General features: G+C 41.6%; 1 protein-coding gene across 5 annotated transcripts in view; it reads left to right on the forward strand.

The window, feature by feature from the left end:
• The window catches only part of rptor (regulatory associated protein of MTOR, complex 1), a 191,555-nt gene that overhangs the window by 91,595 nt on the left and 76,478 nt on the right, over positions 1-23,482 (forward strand). For all 5 annotated transcript variants that reach the window (XM_063476950.1, XM_063476949.1, XM_063476951.1 and 2 more), the window contains 3 exons: positions 4,532-4,591; positions 17,909-18,009; positions 20,792-20,936. In XM_063476950.1, the coding sequence (XP_063333020.1) occupies positions 4,532-4,591; positions 17,909-18,009; positions 20,792-20,936 (306 nt within the window). The remainder of the gene's footprint in view (positions 1-4,531; positions 4,592-17,908; positions 18,010-20,791; positions 20,937-23,482) is intronic.

The following is a 23,482-nucleotide window of genomic DNA, read 5'->3' on the forward strand; positions in this document are numbered from 1 at the left end:
TGTAAATGAAAAAACCCCACTAGAAATCTGACACCAGACCTGAGAGATGCATTTGGACAATCAGTTGATCCATCGACTGTTCACTGTAAACTGGCTGTCAACTAGTCATTAAGGTAGTCAGTGAGATATGCTGAATTACAGAAGCGGGACTGGTGTCAATCCCAGCTGTCAAAGGACAGCACATAGAGACAGACAACCATTTACGCCTACTGCCAGTTTAGAATTTCCAGTTAACAAACATGCATACCTGCCTTTGGACTGTGGGAGAAAACCCACCCAGACACCGGGAGAAGATACAAACCCAACAGAGAATAGCTCTGGTTTCTGTGCTTTACACATTACAATAACCCAGGGGTCGGCAACCCTGGGCACGTGTGCCACAGCTGGCACACGAAGGGTTAACTGATGGCATGAAATGCAGTGAATTAATTTGAGAAGGTGCATTAAAAAATAAATGGCCAGGCCAGCGGTGCACATGACGGTATCTTAGCTATCAACCCCAACTACCAGATTCAACTTGTAATTGGCTAAAAATAACTTAGCCTACCGGTGAGAGGGACGTTGCTAGCTGGCAGTTTTTTCAAGCGATGTTGAAATTTCCACATTCCGACACTTCAAAAGCTTCAGGAGCTTTCCACTCAGCACAGCATCAGCACCGCGGAAATACACGGATACATCTGTAGACTCGAGACAGAATTCACAATGTGTTTTCGGGACTTTCAGGTGTATGGACCAACATTTTCTTTTCTGATCAAACCAGAAAGCTTTAATGAGCAGCTGGATAATGCGACATCGAAATGCAGTTGATTGAACTGAAAAACTCGACTCTGTGGGCGTCAAAGTTTGCAGAGCTACAAACGCAGCTGCAATCCACAGCTGTGCGTGTTCATGGAGCTTGCATTTTCACCTGCTGGACATTGCAGAGGCCTTATGTAGAGCCAAATACTGTCAATATCTGTGTGAGCAGATTTTCTCTCACATGAGTGTCCTCAGGTAGCCGTCTGAATGCTGGACACTCGGAAACCTGTGTCTCTGAGTGGGAGACCAGAGATCACATCAACATGTGCATCTCTGTATTAACAAACATGCCACATTGGCCCAGTTTATTTTTCTTATCATTGTTGTGAGGAGACCATAAATAGCATTTGCATTTCCTGTTGTACAGTTCATTTGCTGTTATGGATAAAAAGTCTTTTTTTGTTTCAAAATAGCTGATAACTATTCGCTGATAGCTGTCAACATCTGCAAACAAATATAATTCTATAAAGTTGTTCTATGTAGTGTGTAACTGTTCATATAGAGCGTTATTAAATTTATTGCTAATGCAGTCATATGGCACATTGACTTCTGAGGAAATTTTTGATGGCACTCATCATCAGAAAGGTTGCCGACCCCTTTGCAATAACCTGTAAATCGTAATGAGTTGTGAGCTGGTGGACCAGTTACATTGTTCATGTTCTGGTTTTCTGATGGCTGCCAAATGGCAAGTCTTTCTTCCAGAAGACTCTAGTCACTGCTAGTCACCTAGTGGTCAGGATGTCAGTTGTCATCTTGTGGTCACAATGATTCCAACACAGCTATAGTCCTTATTCTGGTGCAAACTGGTGGTTCACTCTAAGCAGAGCCTGCAGCAGGTGGAGAACTTGTTCACTTGCTGCAACCGTTTTACTGACTGCGGCTGCAGAAGAGAAAAGGGTTTACCATCGCTAGCTACAGTCCATGAAAGTGGAGTTGGGCTTGCGACCAATCTTTTATTTATTTGTCAAAAAAAAAAAAAGATCTAAATCAATGGGAAACACTTCAGCTTTGATATTAATCCTTTGCCAACAGTATGTGAGGAATGTGCTCTGCGAGTACCCTTCTTGGTTAATGACATCGCACATTTTGAGTGATGTTCGTGAGAGAGAACCTCTAATTAATAAATACCACGAATGTGTCTCCTTATTAAACTGCATCATTCTGCCAAATCCCCTGCTTGCTGATTGATATTCGTTTTTCCTGATCGTTTGTGTCTTTTAACAGCATTATATTGAACTTCTATCCATTATAATTATTGACTTTTAATCCCTTAATGTCTCATTACTAAACAGTAAACATGTTCTGTGCCGCATTCCTAGTTTTGATTTGAGCAAATGTAAACACAGGAGAGGGAAACCATTTGAAACTGAGCTTCATGTGCTGCAATGTTAAGCACTGGCAGAATTACTTTCTTTTGATCGCAGTGGGTGCCCAGAGTGTCAGTCTGTTTTTGATCATTTGCAATCACGACCAAATAGAGCAAGAATGTGGATCAGACTTATTATAGATACTGACATGATCAAATGCCACCAAGTTCTCTCTTCCTCCCCTCCCATCTTCTTCTCTTTCCCGTACAATCTCCCCTCTACCCCGTCTCCCATCCATCACCCTGCACAGGGTGGAAACGCACACTCCCTGATGCAACCTCCTGCTATATCTGTGCTCTGTTTACTTTGGTCTGTTTTTGCCTGAAATTCATTTTTACTTAATCATCTCTGTTTACGTCCGGGGATTCACAGATTCCCTTTTGCAACCAGTGCAGACAAAAACAAACAAAATATTTAATCTGTGGCTCAAATGAAATTCAAAAGTAGGTGCGAGTAGGGCGATCTTAAAATGTATTATACAGAGGAAAACAAATATACCTGTGTTCACCATAAACAGCAAAGCCTTTATGTACAGATCACGAGTCCAAAAGACTTTCTAGAACAAGCTTTCCTGGTTACATTCCTTACTCTTGTTTTTTCATGGATGTCAGTGACACTTAGGATCTTTGCTGTTCTTTAAAGAAGCAGCAAGTCACAGTGCCGCCATGTGGGATCTCATTATTCTCCAGCAGCAGGAAAAAACCTTTGAATTCAAGTGCCAAAACTTCCGTCATAGTCGGGATACAATTTCATAATGTATGCATGACTTCTGTCAATTTTGGAATTAAAATTCACTTTCAAGCATGTGGCTCGGCTTCAAACATTGGTGGAGAAAACAGAATCAATAACTAACCACAGGTGGATCGACATGCTGAATGGGAGCTGTGTAAAAAGCAACAAGTAGCATGTAATCTGTTTTTACCCGGTAACATTTTTCCTGTAAGTAGGAATAAATCAATTCTTTTTTTTCTTGAACAAACTGAATTTATCAGCTTGTGTAGTTCTCACAGACGGAGCTATTTCACATTTTCACATCGTTTTTAACTCGATGAACTGATGCATCACTTTCTTTTTTTCCACATTATTGGCTTTCAGCAGGGATTGCATCATTTGGCGTCACATTCTCCTAAAAGCCTTCTTTTATTTAAAAAGTTGGATTAACCATGAAGTGATCAATTAGGGTCATTTATAGTCATGCAGAAAATTATTTTTGTACGACTGACTTTTCTTTTTTGTTAATAATTCCGTTGGAGATTTGTTCCTGTGCTTAGAATCATTGTCCTGTTGCATGACTCAGTTTTGGCTAAGCTTTGGGTGATGGATAAAGCCACACACAGGAATCCGGACTACTTTGGTATGCTCTGGTATACAGAGGCGTTTATGATCTGTGCGTGCAAAAGAAGCTCAAATCATCACTCCTCCATTGTTGTACAGTAGCTGTCAGTTGAGGTGTTTTTGGTGATATTTCGCCAAACGTGGTGCCATCCTGCATTATGGCTGATCATCTGTCAGAAGGACATTTACAGGGCCGTAAGGACCTTGACCTTACGGGTCAGAGCAGAGTAAGGACTGCCGCTACTGTCCACCAGTAGGACAAGAGACTCTGTGGAGAAGCAGCTGGTTTTTTTGTTTGTTATTTATTTATCACAAAGTGCGCCAAATTTTTTCTTCCAAATATTTTATCCTACCACTGTTAGCTCTTTTTGCACGACGTGCATGTCTACACAGACTCGCCACTTGTCCTTGTCTTTATTAGTATCTAGTATTTTTATTAAAAACTTGAGTTAGAACAATTAATAAACTACTTGTCACCTGGAAATCTTGAGAATATGTGTGTGAGGGAACCCAATGATTTTCTGGCTGTGATGTGAATCTCCTTCCTGCTTTAACGTTCCTGCAGCTGATGTTTGTGTGACTGATGTGTGCTTGTGTGCACACACCTGCGCTCTTCCAGGTGTGTGATGACTCACAATCATCGCCGAGCGTTGAGCCGAGCATCTGTCAAGACTCCGAGCGTCTTCCTGCTGTGACTTACAGCTGGCTCGACCTCTCGGAGCTAACCGCACACACTAAACAACCCCCGCCCCCCTGACAGGCGTTTCAGAAATACGATGTGTATCCCGCCGCCTTCCCCCCTCGCCTTTGACTGTAACTCAGCCAAAATACACTTATCAGTGCTCAGTGGTTGTAATCTTTGAAGGGCTCGTTTTTCATTTGAGTGTTTATCCGCTGATTGTTTCCCTCATTGGTCATAAAATTTGTGCTGTAGAGGCCAAACGCTTTTATTGCATTGTCTCGTCTGTGAGCCCCTCTTGTTTTCATTACAGCCCTGATCACTAACCTTTCCCTGTCTTTTTTCCCCCCAGGTTTTGTATGCAGAAGAGTGCCAAGTTGGTGCCAGGGGTGACGTTAGACCTCATTGAGAAGTAAGTGGCACTCCACAGCCATCCTTTGACTGTCTCCCTCTTTACAGGAGGGCTCAGTCTAAAGAGATCATTATCCTGTTTTCCTTGTGTCACTCTCTCCTGTCTGTCTTCCCGTCTGTCTCTTTTGCTCTCGTCGCCGACATTGTCAGTCCTCTCTGTTGTTTTCCATCCTGCAGGTATAATTCTCAGCCTTTGTTTCCTCCTCACAGTTGAAGCAGCAGCAGTTTGGCAGATTTAAAGCTTTGCATTTCTTGCATAAACCTGCGGGTGCCAAACGGCGGAGTGTGGAACATCTCTTGCTCGTGGGCACATACACTGAGATTGATATTAACATTCAATATGGATGTCATATCCAGAGTTTTAGTAGTTTCACAGAACCATCAGTGTGGCTCCTTTTTCAAACCTTAGGTGCGGGGGTAGGGTAAAGTGACACCTATAAACTAAGTTGAGTGAGACTTTGTTTTTGAAGCCGTAAGTAACGTAAAAATGGGCTGTTAAATCTCAGCAGAAAACAGTACATCTCATTGGAAAGCACCTTGAGGTGCTGAAGTTGAAGACTGTGTCAGCAGTCTCTTAATGACATGTCACACTCTGTTTGCTAAAGGTGAGTAATCACTTGTCTTCACCTACTCAGATTATGATTTCTGCCTGTCACTGACAGCCAGTGACAGCCTGTGAGTGCACATCCACACATTACTTCCACATCTGTATTATCCACTGGACTTTAATTCGTTTTTGGATGAGGGTGTACACGGAGAAACTGAGCTTGTGTGCTCATTCTTGTCCTGTGTGTCTTTATATTCTTTTTCCTTTGCTCTGGGTGTGTTTTGGTGCTTTGTACACAGCAGCAGTCCCACAATGACGCAGTTTTCCTTTCCTGTCCAAAACATCATTTTGTTCTTTGGAGAGGATATTTCTAATCCCTCAACTCTGTCAGTGGCTTTCATAGTAGTTTGGTTTCTCAGATTGTAGGGTTTATCCACCTTAAAGGTGATCTAGTCTGCTTTTCCTTTATTATCTTACCTTTAATAGTAGCTGGATAGTAGGAACAGTAGGTCAGAGGTTCGAATCCCAGCAAGGGTATGCCCCAGGCTAGGCCCCCATGCTACCCAAGCCTACCTCAGTTTTGGTCTCTGGTAGAGGACCCAAGCTTGACCCAGTAAATCAAATGAGCCTAAAGCTCAAGACTCGGTCTGCTCTAAATGCTCCGATTTCAGGGAGTTTTTTCTACTCTTGGTGTATGATGTCTGTGAGAGTACATTTACTGCCATGGTCCTCGCAGGCACACAGGTCTGACTGCACCATGTGATGGTCAAATCGTTTGTTTGCGAGCGGCAGCTAATCAGAAGAAAGTTTGCAGAATAGTGAGGGTGGCCTTAAGGGGAGGGGCTAATTGTTGGTGCTACGGCCTGCCCCAGAGAAGACCAAAGGTATGACATACAAAGACTTTCTCAGGTTGCTTTTTTAATCTTTGATTATTAGTTTTTCTTCCCTTTGTGGTGAACTCTTCTGTAGCTTCCTTTGCAGCTCAGGCTCACTTCAACTTCGATCGTATACATAGCTATAACTACCTACATCAGGTTACCTGCTGTTGATTTTTGGATCGCTGCATGCAAAAACATCTGCCTAGATTGTGAAATCCCTAAACAAATGGGCACAAATGTCCTGGGACGAATCTCTCTTTAAGTTGCATTCATGGAAAGTCAACACTTTCCACTAATGTGAAAATATATGCTGGACGCATGATCTTGGTTTGCAGCTCTGAGAAAAGTTGTCATCTGCTCCGCTTTGTTTTGCTGCCCATCACAAAGTTAAAGGTGTCATTTGCAGGTTTTTATCTTCCTCTGGAAATATCTTGTTGCTTCTGCAGCAGAGGTGTGAACACAACACTCAGGAGCCTCGGAGGATATTTATTTACATATTCACTTGTAAGCTTTTAATTTGAAAAATCTGAAGAACAAGTTTGTTGATAAAAATGAACACATATGGAAAAATAAAAGAGATCATAAAAATGTATTTCTCCTGATGCAAAAACCACACAAGTTTTCTATGTAGAGCTAAATTTTTCATGTTTCTTGTCATTAACCTGCTGCCCAGGATTATAATTAGGATTGTTTGTTACTTTTTTCAGTTGTACTCACTCTGCTTAAAGTTTGTCTTTCCTCCAGCTATTCTATCTGTTACATTTCATAAAAGATAAATTCTGTGACTCATCACTCACTGTTTATTTCTGCTCTGTTCATACCTAATATCTCAGAAACTACGTGTAGAAGAAGTATTTTACCTGTTGTGGGCCCAGAGGAGGTGCAGCTGTGTTATTTGTTGGGGAATTTACAGGTTCACTATTGACTTGCTTCCCATGTTTCTGCAAGATTAGTGGGGATTAGTCATAATTCTAACAAGTCTTCTCTCCACGATTTATTTGACATGGTTCTTATTATCTTGACTATAAATCTTTTTGCTTGTTTGCACTTTCTCTCTGATCTTTTCATTTGTACACGCCATTTTTTCCCCTTCTGTCAAACCCCACTACTCTCTCGTGGATGAGTGTTACAACAGAAATGCCCGAGTACACAACAGCCACAGCTCCTGCGGCACGATTCCCATGGCACGATGGTAAAACCACTAGAGCAATGAAGAACACCTTTGAAGAAATAACCTCTTCTTCCATTTCTGTTTCTTTTCCCCCCACTTTCCACCTTCTCAACCACACTAACATTAGTCGCTGGGTTTGACAGTATCCATTCATGCTCTAGCTCTCACGTCCTGTTTGTCTTTCATCACTTGTCTCACCAGAATTATTCTGCAGGAAAGTAGAAGAAGTAATATATGACCTGAATGCTGTAAGGAGAGTTTTAGCACCCAGAAACGTCACACTAGTCTGCGTCAGAGATGGCGGTAGGGAAAGCATTTCCCCTCTCGTCTCATTCTGCCGTTAGGCCGCGAGTAAAACACTGAACAGAAACATCAAAGACGTGACAGGTTAACAATGGTGTGAGAGTCTTTCTGCTAAATCAAAATGAAATTCAAAGTAGTTTCTGTCAAAGACAAAGGCACAATCTTAAAGAATGGACTATGTTGTAGCTTTGATTCCTGTAATGGTCTCTTAGTATGTACAGCCACGGCAAGCAGAGAGAACAAAAAACCTTCAAAGAGAAAAATCCAGGCTGTAGGGTGAACCCGTCATACGCATGCCTTCTCTGCTTGACCCTTCATGCTACCTGTCTGCCTCAGAGATGTACACAGCAACAAACAAAGCAGTAAAAGTGGTAAGGGTGCACAGCAGCAAAATGCTGACCTTTTAGTATAGGCTCAACAGATTGCATTGGAGATGTTTTCAACTTAAAACTGTCCTGATTTAAAAAAAAAAAAAAAAAAAAACCTGTAAAATGTGAAATTCATGAGATACGTGACCTTGAATTGATGCACAACCATGGAACTATTAACGGCAGGCTATTATGTGAGGAATAAAACATGATACACAGAAAGACCAGGTTTTGTTTTTTTTAAGATTTCTACATTAATATGACCAAAAGCAATATCTTATTTCCACACATTTACAGGCTCTTGTTTAAAGGGAATACAGTTAGTGAAAATATTAGATTTAACCTCATATGCAGTGTTTTTTCTGAAGAGCCATGCTTTCTCCTCGGTCCTCTGCCATGCACCATCGCTGTCCGCTATGTAGCTGATTGTAAACCTATAGGTATGCACCTTAGCCAATGAGAGGTCTTCAGACACTTACAGGCTACTTTACTGGACTGATCTCTGTTGATTGAGGCTAACTTGGGTCATGAATTCTTTCATGTGTAATCTGTCTAACTGGGGGTTTTTCTAACCTTTTCCAGCCTCTTGAGCATGAGCATCTTTATTCTTGAGGCTGTGTTCATGTTTACTCCCTTTTATTTATGCACAACAGAAGTCATCTCAAGGGACTTGCTGTCAGGTAAACACCCTGCAATATTAGATAGAGAACCTCAATGATCCAGATGTCTTCTATGAGCAAACATTTAGCGACAGTGACGAGGAAGAATGCCCTTTTAACAGGAAAAGAACCAGGCTCAGGCAGAGGGCTCACCCTAAGCTTGGAGCAGATGTCCCCTAGTTCAGGTTGAAAGAATAGGAGAACACATAGAGACCACAAACAACACAGCAGACAACAGTCAAAGACGTGCAGCAGTGGCCTATAAACACTTGAAGCTTGAAACACCAAGAGTGGACTGCATCATGAGCCTGAGCCTGTAGCAGCATAACTCAGGGTCAGCCAATCCAGCCCTAGCATGAGTTGTTAAGATCACATTAGCAGGGTGCATACTCACAGAGTTGAGTGTTCATATTCATATTAATGCCGTACTTGTCTTCATTAAGGTTTCAGCAGACCCGAGTGTGACTGGCAAAGGTGTTTGTGTTAATTTAACAGAGACGCTGGAAATCCTGATGCTTTAGTAGCTGTTTCGGCTGATTGCGTCTCCTGCCTGTTGTACAGAGGGCTAAGTGTTGAGTCAGCTGATGCCCGTCAAAGTTAAATAACGGATCATCTCTGAGCTCAGTATTTGACATCATTAGTGACTTCTCTTCATTCAGATAATTCAAACATTATTCATTTCCACTGCTTTGCAAATTACGCTTGGCTGTATGTTCTGCTGACTTCGGGCGACTATAGGTAGTGACTTTTGTGTTTATCTCATGGCTTCGCTCTTGATACTAAATACTAGAAGTCTTAAAGCAGGGGTGTGGGAACTCCAGGCGTCAAGGGCCAGTGTCCTGCAGGTTTTAGATGTGTCCTTGATCCAACACAGCTGATTTAAATGGCCAAATTGCCTCCTCAACCTGTCTTGAGGCCTGGTAATGAACTAATCGTTTGATATACAGTGGCTTGCAAAAGTATTCGGCCCCCTTGAACTTTTCCACATTTTGTCACATTACAGCCACAAACATGAATCAATGTTATTGGAATTCCACATAAAAGACCAACACAAAGTGGTGCACACGTGAGAAGTGGAACGAAAATCATACATGATTCCAAACATTTTTTACAAATAAATAACTGCAAAGTGGGGTGTGTGTAATTATTCAGCCCCCTGAGTCAATACTTTGTAGAACCACCTTTTGCTGCAGTTACAGCTGCCAGTCTTTTAGGGTAAGTCTCTACCAGCTTTGCACATCTACAGACTGAAATCCTTGCCCATTCTTCTTTGCAAAACAGCTCCAGCTCAGTCAGATTAGATGGACAGCGTTTGTGAACAGCAGTTTTCAGATCTTGCCACAGATTCTGGATTGAATTTAGATCTGGACTTTGACTGGGCCAGTCTAACACATGGATGTGTTTTGTTTTAAACCATTCCATTGTTTTCTGGCTTTATGTTTAGGGTCGTTGTCCTGCTGGAAGGTGAACCTCCCCCCAGTCTCAAGTCTTTTGCAGACTCCAAGAGGTTTTCTTCCAAGATTGCCCTGTATTTGGCTCCATCCATCTTCCCATCAACTCTGACCAGCTTCCCTGTCCCTGCTGAAGAGAAGCACCCCCAGAGCATGATGCTGCCACCACCATGTTTGACAGTGGGGATGGTGTGTTCAGAGTGATGTGCAGTGTTAGTTTCCCGCCACACATAGTGTTTTGCATTTTGGCCAAAAAGTTCCATTTTGGTCTCATCTGACCAGAGCACCTTCCACATGTTTGCTGTGTCCCCCACATGGCTTGTGGCAAACTGCAAACGGGACTTCTTATGGTTTTCTGTTAACAATGGCTTTCTTCTTGCCACTCTTCCATAAAGGCCAACTTTGTGCAGTGCACGACTAATAGTTGTCCTATGGACAGATTCCCCCACCTGAGCTGTAGATCTCTGCAGCTCGTCCAGAGTCACCATGGGCCTCTTGGCTGCATTTCTGATCAGTGCTCTCCTTGTTCGGCCTGTGAGTTTAGGTGGACGGCCTTGTCTTGGTAGGTTTACAGTTGTGCCATACTCCTTCCATTTCTGAATGATGGCTTGAACAGTGCTCCGTGGGATGTTCAAGGCTTGGGAAATCTTTTTGTAGCCTAAGCCTGCTTTAAATGTCTCAATAACTTTATCCTTGACCTGTCTGGTGTGTTCTTTGGACTTCATGGTGTTGTTGCTCCCAATATTCTCTTAGACAACCTCTGAGGCCGTCACAGGGCAGTTGTGGAGCTGTTTTGCAAAGAAGAATGGGCAAGAATTTCAGTCTGTAGATGTGCAAAGCTGGTAGAGACATACCCTAAAAGACTGGCAGCTGTAATTGCAGCAAAAGGTGGTTCTACAAAGTATTGACTCAGGGGGCTGAATAATTACGCACACCCCACTTTTCAGTTATTTATTTGTAAAAAATGTTTGGAATCATGTATGATTTTCGTTCCACTTCTCACGTGTACACCACTTTGTATTGGTCTTTCACGTGGAATTCCAATAAAATTGATTCATGTTTGTGGCTGTAATGTGACAAAATGTGGAAAAGTTCAAGGGGGCCGAATACTTTTGCAAGCCACTGTAGGTGTGTTGACCCAGGATGATATCTAAAACCTGCAGGACACCGGCCTGGAGTTCCCCACCCCTGCATTAAAGCTTCCGTTAGATTATGGAGTTCAAATGTGACCCTTGATTTAGCAAAGAGTCGTACAGATAGTTTTTTCATCTCAAACTTGCCTTAAATAAATTCTTTCACCTCGTAATGTTGAAATGATCAAGCTCTCTGTTCTTGGCCAAAAGGCCATTTCCTCCTTTTATCTTGTTACAAGCCAGACTTTCAACAAGACCACATTATAGACTGTATATAAAAGATGGCTTTATCCACCGTACCGTCATGTGTTTGTTGTAATCCTCATTTTCAAACTTTAGGGTTCATTTTAAATCTAACATCAATCATTTGTATTGGTTTTGGAGCCAGAACTTACCATATTTAAGACGAGTCTGTTTTACATGTTAAGTGTAACTAAAGCTAGCAAGCTGCATCTGTAAAATGTACGGATTCAACGCACACACATGAATACCTGATAGCTCCTCCTAAGTACTTGATAATATGCCAGGATTTCACTCTCAAAACCTGGAGCACAAACTCTATGGGTTGTCTCTAACAGGCCACAACATGCCACCAAAAATGCTCCAAAAGGCATCAACAGCATGGTCGAGTGCACCCGTTCAGTGACTTGAATTAGCAGAGTTGACAGCGGTTGGCTGTTGGGCATTGCCGCCACAAACAGTGAATGAGCAAATTCGCTATAGAGAGGAAAACCTCTTATTTTATTAGCTGAACTGTAATGATTTAACATGGTGAATGACTCACTTCTCTATCATTAGAGGACTTGGCTTCATCTTTCAGCCCTGGAGGTTGATGCTCACCTGTTGGGTATAGAATTAATTTAAAACTTTTTGGGATTACGTTACATGGCTTCCCTTCTTTGTAGGTTTACTAACACATCAGCTCTTAGTTGTCCCCACAGCTGCTTAAAAACTAAAGAATATCAGGTGTTTTCCATTTGTGCTTCACAGCGTCATTACCAGAGAAAAATAGTTTTAAATGTCTCTTTAATACTTTCTTCTTGTCTAAGGTACTTGTGCCATCTTTTTTTACTTCTTACACTATATTTATTTTCCTTATTATTTACTCTGATTTTATGCTTTGTTTCTATTACAAATATTAATAAAAATGTTTTTCTATTAGCTATGTCCTCTGTGTGTCTGTCCTGTACAGTCTATGTTTGTTTGTTATTTATAACGATTTAATGTTGGCTGTATGATGCCAATGTGTCCTGTAAAGAACTATATAACTACGTTTTCAAAAATACTAGACAAACATTAGTGATGGCGACTAGTCAGCTGGCTCGGTGGTATCCTAGCAACAACAATACCTAAATCACACCTGGTGGTTTTTCTTTGTAGGCTCCAACAGAGAGAACCAGGACAGCTTGTTGTTTTTCGGCCTTTTAAAACGTGTCTTGCGTAATTGGTTACAAATAGTATTCAAAGCAGCCTTTTTTAAATCCTCTTTGTCATCTTTTTGCCGAGTCCTGCTTGAACACGTGGGCATGAGCATGTGTTGCACTCGCTGACCACTCACTGGGCTCGTATTCTCACCTTTAAAGGTCATCCGCAGTTGGAAACAATGCACGTTACACTCATCGCTCCTGAGATGTTACAAACGTTTGTGGTGAAATGGATTCGACATAATGGCGGCGTCGAGTATGTTGCATGTTGTTGGTTTGTTTATTAATTTGATCATTCCTCTGTCTTTGCTCCATCTGTGCACCCTTCTGTCTCTGCTTCCCACATACATCCAACACACATTCTGGCTGCATCCAGTCACAATAGGCTCTTGCATAAGAAGGAGTCACGAAGCACAGCGCATGTGGATTTTACGTGCTCGGTATGTCTCATGCTACGGCATCTTTCATCGCTCATCAGTGCTCTTTTATCTCACATGGGGGTCACGTAACTGTCGTAGGTTGATCCATATCCACAGCGAGACTCCCCCCGGTGGGCAGAGCCAGCCCCCCCAACCCCTCCGAGCGTCTGACACCACCGTCTGTGTGGCACTCACTGGGGAGTCTCTGAAGTTAGACTCCAATATTGAAGAAATCATATCGCTGAAAATGGCACCTCAGCCTTTAAAATACATTAATTGATCCCGTAAGGGAATACTTGGTGTCCTCGCTGCACAGAGATATCAGAGAGGAGCCGGCTGCATGGCAGCTACCCTCGGGGTGCGTGCCTTTTCTCTTTAGATAAGATCAACAGCTTATTCCTTTTACAGAGGATTTTATGACCCTGCTCACATCCAGAAGCTTGTTTTCAGACATGCTGAGGATGGATTGGTGTTGGGCGTTTGGTGCATCAGTAGTATAAAAACAAAATCTCTCATTGGGCCTTCTTCTGCCAAATGATGCCGGAGAACTGGTTTAAAGAGAAAGATCAAGAGATTGTTTTCATCCCCCCTTTTACCCCTTTAAATAATAGTAAATACATTTTTTAAATCTTTTTTTGGCTTATATTTGAGACATTATACTGTTTGCTAGTCTTGGAATACCCACTGGAGCTAATAGCCAGCTTTGCAGGGAGGTTTGTTGTGATCTGCGCAGCCTTAGTCACATTTCAACCTTTCATGATTTTCTCTTTTTTAACTTCGACATTTCAGTTTGTTTCATGTGTGTCTGACCTCTCGTCTTCAAGCCTCTGGTGGTTTGGAAAGCAGATGAGTTCATCAGTATGACTAGCGCAAACTTTGATGTTTCATCAAGTGCCTCAACAAACGAACTATATCACTGATTAATGATGCTCATTCACAGTACAACCTGATAAGATCCATGTGCGTTCTCACATAAAACAAACGCATCAGTATAAAAATGATATACAAAATACCGTAGTACAGCAAAACACCAGAAAATGTGAAAAAATGACAGGTGTTGATCGATGACACAAGCTTCAAAACCTCAGAGGGCATTTTTCCAGGCCGTTCAGTGAGCTATCCATCTATCTGTTCATCCGTCCACCAGTGCAATGTCTTTTTCTGTCCCCAAATATATTATATTGGATACTAAGCAAGGATATGAACTGCTGAGTGTTCATCCTTACTGCTGACTTGCCAAACATCTTTGGCAAGCACTCAAAGTGCTCAGGAGCTGGCCGGCCCTCATGGTTATACATTTGGCTTGTACCTGCCAGGAGCTTCACAGCTTCCATTATCTGTCACTTAGAGGAAGAGAGGGGAGGTTTAGGTCAGAAAAAGTTCACACGCTCTGTGTATTAAAAAGTACTTTGTTGGCAATTCTAAATGGCTTAAAATGCCTGCTGCGGGACTTTATTGCCGATGCTATATAGTAAATGGAATCAAGTGTTTACCACTGAGGTGGCTGTGTGTTATATATGTTGTCATTTTTTGACCGGTAATGGTTCTGTGTAAGACATCTTGGTTCTTGGCAGTGCTGTAGTGTACCAACTAACGATTATAAAATCAGGCTGGAAACAACAACGTTAGGGAGTGACTGTCAGTGATGACACAACGTGATCAAATTGGGCGAGCGCACTTCTGGATGTCAGTGTTGTGCAATTACTGTAACCGATTTCTGAGCCAATCATTACCGAGCCTCCATTATTTATTCACCAAAACTTGTTTCCCTCTCATTTTATACATTATTAAAGAAGCCAAAACCACTTCTGGTTTATAGTTATGTTTTGATCTCGCAAGTTTATTATCTCATTATCTCAGGATAACATAGTTTTTGTGTCCTCATAGCAAGTTCATCGTCAGAATTATCTCACACAGGAAAAAGTTCGTTTTCATGTTGGTTTGAAAACTTCACTCAGAAAGGATGGAGAGCAGCTGTTCTCTAACTTGTTGGCCTGCATTTGTTTTTGTTGTCTTTCTTTATATTTATTATTGCAGAAAACATCATAAAAAAGACATCAATAAACAGTTAATCATCTTCTAACCATAGTAAATACAGTCCTGATTTTTTTAGATATGAAGCAGTAACCTGTACCTTTTAACCATTTTGGTCTAACCAACCAAAATCATCGATAATAATTCAGAAATATTGCAATTTCATCCCCAAAAGGTTTGCACGTCTATTTTTAACACATTTTTAGCATAACTGAAGAATTCATATGATAATTACGACCAAATTCTATATGAATGTTTACGATAATAATGATTACATTTCCAAGATGTCAAAGTTCAAGCAATCAGTCCCTTCAGTTCAGTTGAGTGTTGTTGAAAGAGTAATCTTTATAGGAACAAATCTGAACGTTTGATGTTTTAAATCATATCCATACCCTTGTGAAAACAGGTTTTCAGCTTTGTTTGCTGCAGTGATCGAGGTCGTGCAGGCTCTTAACAGTGTTTTCCTGCATTTATCTTTCTTGTACATTTGTCATTAATTTAAAATATATTTCTTTATTCGGGCTCAAATGGCTCACACTAACTGTAATGCCTCTGAGCCAGCTAATGTTTGCCCATTCTCCTAGTTTCCCTCATTGCTTTTAATAGTGCTCATTAAAAGGCAGACGGGTAGGTGTTGTAAAGGTAATTTTCTTGGTTTTGCTACGGCGATTACTGTCGGGGCGTCTTGTTCTCTTTCAGGAGCACATTCTCAAGCTTTCATTTCCACGGTGTTGGTCATGGACTAATCATCTTTAAGTATGATGTACAGTTCATGGGTTTACACATGTCAAGTCACTGTAGCGCAAACGCATAGCTGTGTGAATAATGCACTGTTAGGCATGCCCACTTATGACATCCTCAGACAGGAGCCAAATGCTGGATTTCTGTAGCGAGATGTGATTCATAGAAATTACATTATAGTAGGATTTCCTGGTTCAGCAATTTTAAGCCTAATCCTGAGAAAACTCCACTCGGTCATTTTCATGAGGTTTGGTCTGAAGATAATCTGTGCTAGATTGATGGACCTGATTAAAATCTGGCACTTTTACTGTATGGTGCGTAAGTCATGAGCCAACCCTTTGTTGCTTTGTAAGGAAAATGTGAAGTATGTGCAGTGATTCAGCGAAACATGCAAAAATGAATGGAAGTTTGTGCAATTCTAAAAATCTTGAAAGTCAGTATTTGTTATGACCAAGAAATTCCCAGAAGTAGGAACATTCAGGAACATTCATCCAAGCTTTTTGAAGTGCAACCAAAGCTTTTCTTTGGGTGTTGGCTGCGTTTTGTTCCACTCTGTTAAGATGATCCCACACTGCTTCAATAATGTTGAGGTCCAGACTCTCGAGAGGAAAATCTATTATTGATGGTGTTCTGCTGTGTGATCTTATATCCAGGTACGCTTTTACTGCAGTGGCCTTGTGTTAAAATACATTGCAAATCAGACACTTTCCAGATGGTATTACATGGTGTATCAAACGCTGTGTTCATATTTCCTACATTTGATAAGATCTCCATCACCACTGACTGAAATTATCTCTAATCCACTCTTGTGCCAGACTTCCAGAGATGAAGGTTAACAATGTCCTTGCGGCCTTTTTGATTTAAACCAGCGATGAAAAATGAAAAGGTTAAAATGGTTTTAATAACAGAGGTATATAAAGTGGTCAATATTTTTATTATCTTCTCCAGTGGTGTTAACAAATAGTCACGGGTCAGATGAGTTGCCCGGGTATTGATTATGTCAGAGGTATGTGTTGCTGGTTAGTTTGGCGGATGATCCTTTGCAAGTCGTCAGTTTACATATTGCAGTAATAATTGGTGGATTTACACAACATCACCAAGGTTTCAGAGGAGAAAAGAGTAACTTGTTATTGGAAAGTATTTCTGGGTGCTCTTCCAGTCCACTCTCCTACTCTTAGCCACCAACCATGGAAAATTTGATGAACTCCTTTCCCCTTGGACACCTGCTTGGAGTAACCCTTGTTTCTGTTTTCTGAACTGAGTGGTTTCCTAAAAGGTTGATTCTGTTCATCTGACATAACGTTTTTATTTGGGGGAAATGTTTCGTCACTCATCCAGGTGACCAGAATCAAGCTTTTTGGGATTTACTTACCTGGATGATTGAGCATGCATCAAGACAGCCGAGTGGTTTCTGTCATATTTCAGGGCCAAATGGATTGGGTGTGCATCATTGGTTAGTGAGGGCGATATCTGCCTTTACAGCATACTAGGGCCACCCTTGGAAAAACCAAAAACCTGTTCTGATGGTTGTCAAATCTCTTCTTTGTTCTTTTTTTTAATGTGGAAAAGAAAGAAGAATAACAAAGCACCCAGTTCTTAGAGGGATATGGTGACTTTATTCATGGGACATGGGTTACACCAGCTGCCCACACGCTCGCTCCACTTTGAGAGAGTTGAGGTTGCTCTCATGCCAGAAAAGCTGAAGGATCTGATTAGGTGGTCATTCCCACAAACATATGTAGCCGCCCCGAGCTGCTGCAGTGGAAAACAAATCTTAATTACTGTTGACAATGACAGATGCACGCACAAATTGATTTGTGATTAACTTGGTTAAAAAGTCCTCTTGGAGTTTAATATGTGACGACTGCAACCTGAAGCCTTTTGCACGTGGCTCTCACATATGATCTGAGCTAAACAGTGCATGTATCTTTGATGTCGCTCTGTGTCTCAGGTCTTGTGCTCACAGGGTTACAGTATATGTTCTGCACACAAGTGTATGAGTGCACACGAATATCCTGCATCGCATTTCTTTTCGGCCTCTGAGTAAGCGCCTAAGTGCAAATGTAAATTTCTTCAGATGTGTTGTGATGATAGTACTGAGCAGTTGCCACTTTGTCCTCTGAGTAAACTATGTGACATACAGTGAGCGCGGCTGACACAGCCATCTGTGTTGCGTTGTGTGTGTTGCAGGATCCCTGGCAGGCTCAATGACAGACGCACTCCCCTTGGAGAGCTCAACTGGATCTTCACAGCCATCACCGACACGATCGCCTGGAATGTTCTGCCTAGAGGTGAAGCGCTCACACGCAGGCACACAGTTTTAACAGTCATGAGAAAGCTGTTCTCACCAAAATAATGCACCTTAAAAGAGCTTAAGAAAGAGATTAGTTGGGTTAGAAATAGTTTTCTTATGATGGAAAGTGAGTGCATCCCAAGTTAAATTCATCTCAACTTCCAAAACAAATGTTGGGAGTGAAGGACACTGGGAAAATATCACAGCCTGGAATGCACACTAAAAAATAAACCATCAGCTAAAAAACTTCAGTGAGCTTTAGAGCTGCACATCTGTGATTTCTCTGTGGACATCAAACTTAGTGTTTTGGTCCAGGTCAGGTTTTCTGAAAATCTTGTGAATGCGAGAGCCTGAGAAGGAAGTCAGCTTGGCTGAGGAGTGGCACTGATGGTTGCCAGTGTTTTGCTAGATACTGCAAAAATGAGCCGAGGTTTCTGAGGGACAGCATCTGCTGCAAACCAGCTAAACTGTGCACGGTAATGGATTTTTCTGGGGTTAACCCGCCTGTCTGCTGAGGTCTAATTAAATAGGGAAACCTAAACCAGGGTTAATCCCAGTGGAGACTTTGAGTCCAGTGACTGCTGTCTGATGGTGATTCTGCATGTTTTGGCTCTACATGGGAAGCCGAGCTGCTTGTAGCAGAGACGCAGTGTGTTTCCTGACATTTAGAGCTGATGTAGGAGCAGGTTTATGGTACTGTGTGAGTTTCGAAGCTAATAACTCGTTCTCCTTCAGATCTGGTCAGCCTCATTTCATGAACAGCTCTTTCTTTAAGAGGGTATAAATACTCATAATTTCCATAACATACATGTGCCAGGGTGCCATCACAGAGCACATGAAAAAGCCAGAATTTGCTTTTGGCCATGCCATCATAGTCCTTGCTCACTGCCCATCCTACTCACCAGATTGCGCCCCCTCTGACTTCATCCTCTTCTCCAAAAAGAAATTTAAGTTAAAGCGTTGACATTTTCCAGCAATTAGCAGAAGCAGTGAAGTGACTGTAGTGGTGTCCAAGGTGACTTCCTTGACCTTGGTTTAGTTTATGTTTGTTTTTCTTTTTTTCACAGTCACAGAACTTTATAGCAGGTCTCTCTTGGCAGGGATTACCAAAACCAAAATATATGAACTAATACAATAAACAGATTGAACAGATACTCTCGCTTAACTACCCACAATAAAAGTTAGTTTGAGCTAAAATATAAGTCAGTCACCATCCAGAAATGAAATGGAAAACATGAGCACTAAACATGAATCTAGATAAGTGGCTGTTTAAGTTCTGCTTATTTGCTTCTATTTGCTTTTCTTTAATGTTTGTTTTGCACATTATGTCATTGTTTAATCACTTATGCACTTATGGGCTGCTGTCTGTGCCCTGGTGCTTTTGTTTTCTTTTAATTTTAATGCATAAGGTTTAAGTTGCCAGAAGATGAAAATCAGCCAATGGAATCAAATCTGGCATATTTCCGTGATGGACCCGAGGGTCAATGTCTATTTTTAAAAATGAATATAAATCAAACCATCGTCGTATTTCTCCAATTAGGGACAATGAAGCATTATAACATAGTTATATCACAATAGAAGAAGGTAAGAGCTTAATTTCTTCTAAAATGATTAGAGAAGCAAACGTGCAGGAACATTTCCTCGTGTTGGAGCCGGAGAGAAGACGAGCTTGCAAAGACATCTGAGGCGCGCTACAATCTTTAGTTGAACATGTTCGGGCAGTGATGAAAAATGAAATGACCCATGTGTTGCAGTTCTCAGGGAGCTCAAATTAGGGCACCTAATAAAAACTGCGCAGTAGTGACGCATCAGCAGTACTAAAACTTTGAGAACGTCCCCAGTGGTAGAAAATAGTGAAGCTGTTTTCTATAAAATGCCAAAAGTGCAGTACGTGCAGGTTGGCTGCTCAAATTGAGATTAATTGTGTTTGGATCGTCTAGCAGAGTAATTGGGGACATCATTTAAACATAATTTGGCAGACATAAAAAGCTGTATACACACACACACGTAGCAAAACTCCTGCTTACAACACACAGCGCTGCCATTAGCCGTCACCCTCAAGCTCAGCCTCCCCAGATGAAAACGCACACAATTTCCTTTTTTTCTACATGTCGTTACAATTTGCATGCATCGCACACAGATTCCCTCATTGGCCACCTGTCTGTTGAATGCAACACACATCCACACAGAGGAGGGCTCAGACTCTCATGAGACAAACTGTATCCCAGCTAGAATAGCAATGTGACAAGGCTGATGGCTGCAGAAGCCTTTTAAACCCTCGGGGCTCTGCTGTTAATGAAGCATCCCGCATCAGAAAGAATCCCTGTAATGAAGGCACTGCACACCTAATCCAAATCTCTCTCACACACACACACACACACACAATGACACTTCAGTGTTTAAACAGCCCAACACTAACAGTGGGCACAGAAGCTGTCAGACAGTGTCTCGTAAAATATCCCCAACACACAAGCGAAGTAATCATAATCATAAGCTAAGAGATTGCCATGGGATTGGCCTGGCCCCATTACAGTGAATTGGTGAATGCACTAATGAGTTGACGAAAACGTGACTGCGACACGGCTTAAATCTGCATTTTCCTGCCCTTTATATTCTCTAAGCATACAAACAAAGTAGCCCATTTTTCTCTAAAGTAGTCGCCTCGCTCTAGTTAAGCTTCTTTTTGTTTATCGAGTCATTCAGGTCCCCGTTTTCTCCCACATGCAAACTTATCTCTGTGTTCACTTAAATCATTTGATGTTCCCTTTCTCTTTCTTCAGATTTGTTCCAGAAGTTGTTTCGTCAGGACCTGCTGGTGGCCAGCTTGTTTCGCAATTTTCTGTTAGCAGAGAGGATAATGAGGTCATACAACTGCACACCAGTCAGCAGCCCCCGCCTGCCCCCTACATACATGCACGCCATGTGGTAAGACTCAAACAAACAGAGCTCGGGGCTCACTTTCATGCACACCGATAACACAGATGTCCGCAGCTTTGCAAAGCAGAAGGCAAGAGTAAGAGGGAGAGTCATCCTTGAGGCTTTGCTGTTTGTTCAGGCACACTGCAGTTGGAGTTTGAACAGACTTTCTAACAAACACACGTTATGATTAGAGAGCAGACAGTGTTGCCTTTTTTATGTGTGCCTGTTTAATGATTGTTAGTGTGGGGATATTAAAAAATGCCATGAGTCTGGCATCTTATGCACAAAAGGAAAAATCTGCCTCAGGGCTCAATTGTTCTAAAGTTATGGGTTTGATTGTTAAATGAAAACTGGAGTCTGAAACTGTTTTCCACCAGGAATTACTTTGTGTCTTTCTGACCATTTAGTTTGGTTTTGTAATTCCTCATTTTACCAAAGCAATTAGGAAAAACACTTTGAATGCAGTGAGATATTTCTGGGAGTTTAACTGCACTTCTAGAGAGTTTATAGAGCTCTCATTCAGCTTCATCTTTGTGCATTCAGTAGACGTTTTCACACAAGTGCCACCCACCTGCTGTTCAAATCTTCTGTTTTCAAGAGTAATCCAGTCAGAAGAAGCGACCTGAGAAGGTGACACCAGAGCTGATCGTGCTCACGCATGACAGTGTTTATTTTACTACCGGATGCACTGCAGCCTGTTATTCTGAAAACAGAAGCAGGAGAAGGTGTACAGTAGCTGAGCATCTGTATGTGCAGCAATGTGACCAAGAGCGTTGCTGTCACTCTAATCTATAAGCAAAAACAGGACAGGGTGTGTCAGGGTCTGCATAAAAATTTAAACCCATCTGTGTAACTGCAGTTACTACAATATATTAAAAGTGCCTTATTTACTCTCACAACCTCTAAATATAATGTTGAAGAAGTGTAAGCCAAAACACGTAGGTGTCTTTATTTGCTGCTTCTCTGGAGCATATGCACGCTCTTCGTTTATACTAAGTTTAGTTTCCGTGAATCTTGTTTCTCATTTATTTTTGCATGTTGACTGTTTCCAGTTTGGCTCTATGTGCTGCTCTCTCCCACATGGCAGAGGCACACAGCTGCCTTCACCAGGGGCGAGGCAAAGTCTGTGTTTATGTGGATTGATTGGTAATTTTCACAGTATACCTGTAATACCAGTAACAAAGCAGGGAAGTGTGTTCTGATATGGAATAGTACATGTATACTCTATGTATATCTTTATGATTCACAAATACACCTTTTGTATATGAAGTCATCTTTTTCTTTTTGCTGCTCACGTGAGGGGTCGCACAGCGGCTCGCCTGCCTCCATCTCATCCTTATTCCCTAGCATGTTCTTCTGTCACACCATCTGTCTGCATGTCCTCCTTCACTACATCCATGACTGTTCTCTGTACCCTTTCTCTTTTCTTCTCCTCGGCAAATATGTGTCTTTTTAAATAGAAAGTTCTTTATCTTTGCATCAGGACGGTCGAACACTAAAACTTATGTCTAAACGCTTAAAACTTAAGCCTCAGTTTTTAAACTGGGTTGATGGGTGAAGCTGAGGGAGTTATCAGCTTTCACAAGATGCACGTTGCATCTGTAATCCAAACAAAACTCCTGTTTGGGTGTCTTTTAGTACACTCAAGTGCTGAACATACTCTTCTTTAACAGCAGGTCTGGCCTTTATTATGAATTAAAATTGTGAGGAATTAAATCAAAACGGGCAATGGGCCACCTATATGTTTGTCATGATGGGGTTGGTTACATATGGAGGCCAGAACTGTTGTTTGTAGCATGCTGTAAGCATGTTAGCATGTATCTGCTGTAAAACTGAGTGTCGTCCTCAAGTGGACATTTGAGGAACTGCAGTTTTTTTTTCTCTGGTGTTTCGTGGCATGAAAAGACTTTTTTGCTCTTCTCATGCTCACTTTGTCTGTGCACTACAGAACCTTGTTGCTGCAGCTTGATGTGGTGACTGTGCAGATGAGCGTCATTTAAAATAAAGAACGGATGACTCTGCATGTTCATTTCTCATCTCTGTCATTTTACTTGGTAGGAGCGTCACTGCTGAAACCCTTCTGTGCCTCAGATCTATTTTGTAGTCAACATAAATGCAGTGCAGTGATAAGACAGGTTGGATTTAGAGTAAAAGTGCTGCCGTTTCTTTTCCCCACCCCCTCACATTAACCTGCAGCCAAATGCGTCCACCTTTTGACTGAAAGCAACGAAAAAGCACTTGTCCTCTGGGGGATGTTAAAAGACTTTGTGGGACATCTCTATCTGTGTCAAGCATGGCAGATTTAGTTTAAAAGCAGGCACACCACAAAAATAAACCGGGGGAAAAACAAAAAACCTTTTTGAATTATTTAATAACACAAAACTAAGAGTTTAAAGGTTTTACTTATACTCACGCAGTCTGGGACTGACAAGTTTCTGCATCATTTTACTGATTTATTAGTCATGTATTCTCGTAACTACACTTGTAAACACAGAGGCGCGCTTATAAAGTCTTTTAGGCATTGCTAGGAACATTATCGCATCGTCTATCTT

This window comes from Pelmatolapia mariae, linkage group LG6 (assembly GCF_036321145.2).
Source record: "Pelmatolapia mariae isolate MD_Pm_ZW linkage group LG6, Pm_UMD_F_2, whole genome shotgun sequence".
Lineage (NCBI taxonomy): Eukaryota > Metazoa > Chordata > Actinopteri > Cichliformes > Cichlidae > Pelmatolapia > Pelmatolapia mariae.